The sequence below is a fragment of the Nanorana parkeri genome, unplaced genomic scaffold (genome assembly GCF_000935625.1).
Source record: "Nanorana parkeri isolate BGI_ZX_2015 unplaced genomic scaffold, ASM93562v1 scaffold309, whole genome shotgun sequence".
Classification (NCBI taxonomy): Eukaryota; Metazoa; Chordata; class Amphibia; order Anura; family Dicroglossidae; genus Nanorana; species Nanorana parkeri.
Genome location: NW_017306577.1, coordinates 1054350 through 1062855, shown reverse-complemented (window position 1 = coordinate 1062855; position 8506 = coordinate 1054350). Strand labels below are relative to the sequence as shown.

The following is an 8506-nucleotide window of genomic DNA, read 5'->3' as shown; positions in this document are numbered from 1 at the left end:
AATACAGCGGGTTTTTTTTTTTATGAGCAGTGTCTTGAAACGGCTCTACCTGGCAGCTATTGAAAGTAGAAAATGTATGCTGCATACGCAGTAAGTCTGATCAGGCGGGAAGCTGCAGAGCTATGGTGGTGTGATTCCAAAGGTGAAAGGCAGAGGTCCCACGTTGTTTGTGGTGGCGTCACAATGTGACCGCCGGCCGGAGCATCTTAGAAAAGAAGGACTAGTTGTTTGGTGACTTCTGCGCACTGTGCGCTTCAGCATGCGCTGACCCCGCTCTGTTATTTTACGTGGCCGACCACTTCCTGGCTGAGTTGCTGTTGTTCCCAGTTGCTTCCACTTTGTTATAATACCACTAACAGGTGACAGCGGAATATTTAGTAGTCAGGAAATGTCACGCATTGACTTACTGCACAGGTGACAACCTATCACGGTACCACGCTTGTAGTCACTGAGCTCCTGAGAGAGACCCATTCTTCCACAAATGTTTGTAGAAGCGTCTGCATGCCGAGGTACCTCATCCTATACACCATGGGGGCCATGGAGGTGATTGGAACACCTGAATCCAATGATTTGGATGGGTGTCCCAATACTTTTGGCAATATAGTGTATGATTGTGGACGCCACCCAGAGTGAGGAATAGGGTAAGTATGTATTACAGCGTATTCCTTTACCCCCAGACTTAATGAGCATTTTTTTTTTCCTTGTTCAGGCACTTCGTGTTATAGGGTGACAACGCTCTGCCCCTGTCTCTCAATTGCTCTCTCTTTTACTCTAATTAGCAGTATAATAGTGATTTTATGATTCAGCAATGTCCTAAGGATTACCGTTCTGCTTTGTCCCCCAGGCCTGCGTTGACGTGAGGGCCAGCTCCGTGTTCTGGAGACAGATGGTAGTGATGGAAAACACGGTAGGCGAACTTCGTATCCCGGAATGGCTTTCCACCCACCCATCACATGAGAATCGAGCAGAATATCTGGACCGGCTTGTACCAACGGTGAGCAAAATGGCTAAATGCAAATTAAAAGACGCTGTATGGTCAAAAGTATGTGGACCCCCCCTCTAAATTATTGAGTTCAGGTACACAGTGCCAACATGGTATGATGAGTTTGATGAGGAGGAACTCGAGTGTCCTTCACAGAGCCTGACCTCAACCTTACCGAACACCTTTGTGATGAATTGGAACACCGATTGCGGGCCAGGTCTTCTCATCCAACATCAACAACCTGATCTCACAGATGCTATTTTGGCTGAATGGGCACAAATAGCCATAGTCACCCTTCAAAGTCTTGTGGAAGGCATTCCTAGAAGAGTGGAGGCAGTTATAGCTGCAATACAGGGGTAACTCCATATATAATGCCCATGGTTTTGGAATGGAATGTCCTACAAGCCCATATAGGTATGATGGTCAGGTGCTCACAAATGTATCTTATTACATAACCTATTTTAGACCCAGTAATGTCATCATTGGGTCCCTATACATCTTTATGCCCCGTGGGCAGATCATGGCTGGTGGGAGGGGCCAGCAGGGTGCTGTACATAGCTTCCTAAACATCACAGCACCCTGCCTCAGTTCTTCTCCCAGGAGCTCTCAGCCTTGATCTAAGCAGTGGGCTGGCTTTTGGAAGGAGTTGTGCAAATATCAAAATGCCTTGATGGGTGGCTATCAGTCTGCACACAGTCTGTGTGCATGGAGCCACAATTTGCAGAGTCGTCCCTAATGAGGCAGCCAGAGGCTTTTGCCTCTGACGGCATCTCTTTGGGTCATGTGGGGGGGGGTCGGCCGGAATGGCCCCTGTCCTGCAAAATACTTGCATTGTGCCTGCTATCCGCTTTCCGGCCAGAACGATCCAGGTTGCAGAGAGCCAGGGGGAAAATGTGTAAGGACCATACACATCTCCCTGCCCAGCTCCTAGCAACCTGGTTTGCTCTGGCTGGTGTCTCCTTCAGCTCCTGGCAACCAGTGACGTTACTGGTTGCCAAGGAGATGAGTGGGATGCTCTGGCCAGCGTCCCATCCCAGCTCCTGGCAACCAGTGACATTACTGGTTGCCAAGGAGATGAGTGGGATGCTCTGGCCAGCGTCCCATCCCAGCTCCTGGCAACCAGTGACATTACTGGTTGCCAAGGAGATGAGTGGGATGCTCTGGCCAGCGTCCCATCCCAGTATAATGCTTGATGTGTCTAGGGCAGGGGTAGCAAACCTCCAGCCCTCCAGCTGTGGTAAAACTACAAATTCCATGATGCATCTCTCTTAAAGTGACATTAAGCCCTCAGATTTTTTTACATAAAACAATACTGTAATGTGCGCTTTACTGTAATCCATGGTTGTTCCCCTTCTCTTTGCTGCTCTTCCTTTTAAATCCTCATGTCTTCTCATGCTTGGGGAGAACTTCCCTTTGCAGCTCAGGGCCTCTTCCTGTAGTGCTGGCTCAGGTTGTGAACCTGCACACAGACACCGTGTATCCATTCCTGAGACAAGGCAGTCTGCTGCAAAACAGAAGTTCTGCCCAGCATGAGAACAGATACAGATTTAAAAGGAAGAGCAGCAAAGAGAAGGGAAACTACCATGGATTACAGTAAGGTGCACATTACAGTATTGGTTTATGTTAAAAAATCTGAGGGTTTAATGTCACTTTAAGGAGTCATGTATGTGGCTGTGAGAATCTTGCAATGCCTCATGGGATCTGTAGTTCCACCACAGCTGGAGGGCCGGAGGTTTGCTACCCCTGGTCTAGGGAGATCCTCCAGTTCCAGTTGTGACAACCTGTCCCCCGAAGCCTTCCTTGACCGGTCGTGTCGCCGCCCCTCTCGTTGACATCATCACATACAATGCCATACAATTCAAGAAGCAATCTTTGCTCCTCAAATATATATATTTTTTGGTCAGCTAAGCAAACGGTCTGATAATAACACACAGACATCTCGTTCCTCTGAGTGGTTTTCCTTGTGGCTGAAGCGAGTAATGTTTGTGAATACAGATATAATTGGGCGTACATGTGGATCCGCTTCAGTTGACCTGACTCAGCCCGCACTCTTGTAACGTGCACCCGCATGTAAATATATTGCTTGCAGATGCCGCTAATCTCAATGGCTGCAGACCGTCACGCCGTCCTTCCGCTCGCTGAGCTTAAACGTGCGCCAATATTCACGCTCCGCTGTTAACATTTAAAAGATTCCGAGACGAATTTTCAATACCGGCTATTAGGAGTCGGAGCTCTTAAAGGACAACCTCAGGCAAGTATGGGAGAACTCCCTTTCACAATCATCATGAAAGCAATATTTCAATGCAGCCAATGTTATCTACTGAATCCTGCCTTTACTAGGAGCCTTAATTGTAGTCCATTCAAAAAACAAACCAGGCAGGGGGCGGGGCAGTGACACAGAACCTATATAACTGTGGACACAAAGAATTATCACCTGCTGTATGCCATGCAAAAATGTAGCACAGCAAAAAGTGAGAGGAAAATACAATTATGTTTAATAATTGGACTTATTATTATTATTATTATTATTATACAGGATTTATATAGCGCCAATAGTTTGTGCAGCACTTTACAATATAAGGAAGACATTACAATTCAAGACAAGATAGTAAGGAGGGCCCCGCCCCTGAGGACTTGCAATCTAAAAGGGAGGGGCCAGTGATACATGAGGAGGGATCTGCGCAGGGATGATTGTTTGAGAAAGTGATTGTTCAGTGGTTAGGGTGAGGTGAGATAGGCTTCCCTGAAGAGATGAGTCTTAAGGCAGTCAGTGTGGGAGATAGATGGACAGGTTGGGGTAGAGAGTTCCATAGGATGGGAGACACTCTAGTGAAGTCCTGGAGGCGAGCATGGGAGGAGTTGATGAGGGAGCTGGAAAGCAGGAGGTCTTGTGAAGAGCGGAGGGGACGCTTAGGGTGATACTTTGAGACAAGGTTGGAGATATAGCCGGGGGCGGAGTTGTGGATGGCTTTGTGCACGGTTGTTAATATTTTGAATTTTATCCTTTGGGCTATAGGAAGCCAGTGTAGGGATTGACAGAGGGGGGGTTGCAGAGACTGAGCGGTTAGTTAGGTGAATGAGTCTCAGCAGCTCAGCTCTGACTGATTTTTGACAAAAAAAATAGTGCAAGCTGCCTTGTGCTTCCTCTTCTTTATACAAACTCTATTTATCGTTCTACTTTCCAATTTGCAGGAGTTCCAATGAGCTCAGTCTGCAATTCTTGTAATCTGGAGTTGCCCCCTCCCTGCAGTACTTCCATTCCACCACAAGAGGCCCTCAGTCTTCTTCTTGGCATCATTCGACCTGGAAAACAGAAGACATGCAATGAATGACTGGATGTCATGGCCACGCCCCTTAACCACCCCACCCTTTATAGTATATTCATGCAGAGAACAGCGCTGATCACCACTCTCTGAATTTTCGGGGTCTGACACCCACTGCTGAGAAGATCGGGGGCAAAAAAGGAGCATGGGCGACCGGCCAGGAGACTTTGAAAAAATGTAAGTATACTAGATTAAAAAATATATAGAGAGCAAGGGAAGCCTCTGAGGGAGAGGGGGCCACCCGTGTGAGGTCTCGGAGCCCAGAGAGAGTTGGGATTTAAAAAATATTAAATAACTCCGCCGCCTAAAGGGGATGTAAACCCATTTTTTTTTTTTTTAAATGCTGACCGGTAGACTTTATATGACAGAATAGACTGTGTATGTCTCTTCTGTCATCAGTGCTTCTCCCTGCCTGTCGGTGCTTTTTTTTTTTTCCACTGAGCTGCGGATGCGCAGTTGTGTCGACCCCGTCAATCAAGATGGCTGAAGACTGAACCTGGAAGACGGCCGGGTAAACATGGAAACATCAGCGATGAGGGGAAATCCGGACTTGCTAGTTAAGGGTGCCATAATGTGCAAAAAGCTCCCGGGGGCCCAAATGTTTTTTTTGTTTTACTTCCACTTTAAGCATGTCATGGCTGTCGATGGAGGGGGCGCATCCACGGACCTAGCATGCTTCCCAGTAACTCCCAATCACCCTAAAGCGGGGCAGGCAGAGACAACAAATAATTCTGTGCATCTGATTTTAGGAGCTTACACTGAGGTAACTTCTTTCTCTTCCTGGTCAGGTGACAGTATTCGGACTTGGGGATTGGTCACTCAGGGTCCAAGTACTGCATTCTGGGAACATGCGATCAAAATCATGTGGTACCCCCCTCATAGTTCTCCTTTTAAAAAAGCATTTGGACGATTTCCTCAGAGACCGTAACATACACCTTGTACAGGTACTCTTAAGAACAAGATCACACGGGGACTCCTACACACCATACACATGCAGAACCACATGCATACACACAAAGGTTGAACTTGAAGGACCTGTGTCTTTATTCAACCTCAAATACTATGTAACTATGTAAAATAGTAGGAATCTTTTGGGTATTTACTGATGGGGCAGGGATAAGAGAACCTGTCACTTAGCCCTGAATAGTCCAAATGACAGATGCTCTTTGACAGCCAATCACATTTCAGCTCTGACTTGTAATAGAGGTGGTAAAAGCAAACATCTGTTGCTCTCCGAAACGCCTCTGTTGCCTCTTCCACCGGCTTTGTGTAAACGAGCCGCGCACTACTGCCAGTTCTTGGTTGGATGCCAAATGAAATCTCTTTTTTGTCTTCTACTTCATCTAACCTTTATGTCTCGTGCCCTCCCTTCTCATTTCCCATCATGCTTGTGTCACATCAATCACATCTCGCAGCGGCCCCTTGGAAAAAAACCCACTGCTGGCTTTTTTCCTGTATCCCCCCCTCCGAGTCTTGATGAAAACCTTTTAATCCTGTCTTTTCGGAGCCGTGCATCTTTCATGTCTCGTAGCGGTAGGCAGGGCTGCCAGCTCGGTTGTCTTGGTATTCGTTAAACATAGACCGGTCTCTTGGCAACCCAAAAGTTCCCAAAATAGTTGTCGGAGAGACGTTTTCAGGGGTCGCTTCCGTCTCTGAATTCGGGATTCAAACGGCGGGGTGTAACGCGTTTTACAGGCTTTTATTTCTTTTTGAAAGTGGACCTCCGTTGTTACACCCCATTCAAAGAAAATCATATTGACTTCCACCATGTTGATACATTGTATTAAGATATTCTTATTTTAAAACAGCTTGTATCATTTGTAATTGCTTTTCTGATCCTTAGAGCTCTTTCACATGGGCTTTCCAATCAGATCCGCCTGTCAGTTTTTCGGGCGGAGCTGACCGGAAGCCCAATGTTAGTCTATGGGCAGTCGGATCTGAACAGAAGCCCAATGTTAGTCTATGGGTAGTCGGAGCTGATCGGAAAGCCCAATGTTAGTCTATGGGCAGTTGGATCTGAACAGAAGCCCAATGTTAGTCTATGGGTAGTCGGATCTGAACAGAAGCCTAATGTTAGTCTATGGGCAGTCGGAGCTGATCGGAAGCCCAATGTTAGTCTATGGGCAGTCGGAGCTAATCGGAAGCCCAATGTTAGTCTATGGGCAGTCGGATCTGAACAGAAGCCCAATGTTAGTCTATGGGCAGTCGGAGCTAATTGGAAGCCCAATGTTAGTCTATGGGCAGTCGGAACTGATCGGAAGCCCAATGTTAATCGGTGGGCAGTCGGATTTAAACACATGGGCATCCCTAGGTTCCGGGTCAGGTGCAGAAAAACAAACGGATCAGACTTCTGTTTCACCAGACCTGACTGTGCCAAATCAGGAGTAATCTGATATAAACATACATACATACGGCCGTTTACATCTGATTGCCCATTGACCAACATCCCACCTCAACCACTCAACCATCACATTCTCAAACACTTCATCCCCACACAGCTACCTCCTCATGTATCACTGGCCCCTACCTTTTTAGATTGTAAGCCCTCAGGGACCATCTTGTCTTGAATTGTATTGTGATTGTAATATCTTCCTTTTATTGTAAAGCGCTACGCAACTTGTTGGCTGGGAGGGGCAAGACTGGTACAAGACAACAGAAGGGCAACAGTGCCGTCTCAGATTCCTGGCATCACCTCATCTCGTGGAGTCACGAGGCGGCCCAACGAAGTACTGACGGTGGGGGTCATAATAATCTGGCCACTCAGTGTATAAGTCCTGTATTAGGGATGTTAAGATACCAAGTACCATACTCGATACTCGAAGTACAGATACTTTTCGGGCTCCAGGACTAGACTAGAGAAAAATTCAAAAGTTAGGAGGCAGCTGTCATGTGTAAGGAGCACACGGAGCTCCTGGGATTTGTACATCCATGTATTAATGTATGATTTTGTTTTTATAAACATATATAAAGTGATGCACAGATACCATTTTTGCAAGTACAAGTCCTGATACGTTCATATTTATTGTCATGTGACAGTTTTTCTAAACACAATACAGACTAATGATTTCAGGACAGTGGTGGAGAGCCAGAGCCAGGTGCCAGCTGCAACCGCTGCAACCCGGGTAGTTCTCATGAAAATGCCAAGTATCGGCACGGGTGTCTGGACTGGTATCTGAACATCCCTATCCTGTATAATAATAATATAATAATAACACGGGTCTGGCCATTTAATTTTTTTCCTTGATTACAAGATGGAGGAAAAACCTGGACGGACACGAATGTCACAATGGTGACATCCATTCTGATCAGCAGGTGATCCGTGCATGGATCCCCTCCTGATCGGTCCACGTGAAAGGGGCCTTATGAGTTACACGAGTTGAAGATTACACAGGGATATGGACTCCCGTGTGGCGGCGCTTATTGGCCCGATAATGCTACGTAATTATTGGGGTAATCTTGCGATTGGCGTACATCTGCGCCAATCTTGCGATTGGCGTACGTCTGCGGATAACACACTTCCTGTCCCATCATGTCTACCTTTGTTTTTTTCTCCCCGTATGTATTGGGGCCGCCACGGTGGATTTCACACAATGTAGAACAAATAGAAAGCACATCGGTGTCACCTGATATCTGCAGTAAAACTTTATTAAACAAATGTTCATTGTCTTCTTACACTATAGAACACGGCACCGGCCTTGTGGGACATCTAACTAACTTTATTAAAAAATGTTTAGCGTATATAAAATGCTTGGAAAAAGAACCTGTAATATAAAATTCATCCAAGGTGAGGCTCCCTCAATCCAGCTGGATACAGGTAACGCGTTTAGCAATACGTAGCCACAGCCCCAACCGTGCATCAAGGCTTACGCGTTTCAAGGGCACGGTCTCTTCCTAGAGATACCTGACTTGCATAAAGTATGCCTTTTAAAATCTCTGTTTTAAAAGCCAACTCCAGGGAAATGAAAAGCTTTCCTGTGTAGCGGAGCTGCCCCTGCACTGCAAAGGATAACGGCTCATTTATGCCTAGGGGACAGGAGAAAGATATTTTACTTACCTTATCCCCACTCCCACTGGATCCCTCCAGTCTCTCAACCTAGCCATACATGATGTGTGCGTTTCGTTTCGGCCTGTTCTTCAAGCAGAGGCGTAACTAGAAACCCCAGGGCCCCGGTGCAAGAAACCATTGAGCCCCCCCACCCCC

The 8506-nt window shown here is 46.6% G+C and overlaps 1 protein-coding gene across 1 annotated transcript in view; it reads left to right on the top strand.

The window, feature by feature from the left end:
• The window catches only part of OMA1 (OMA1 zinc metallopeptidase), a 45755-nt gene that overhangs the window by 33371 nt on the left and 3878 nt on the right, over positions 1 to 8506 (top strand). The window contains exon 8 of the mRNA XM_018557878.1: positions 845 to 994. Coding sequence (XP_018413380.1) covers positions 845 to 994 — 150 coding nt within the window. The remainder of the gene's footprint in view (positions 1 to 844; positions 995 to 8506) is intronic.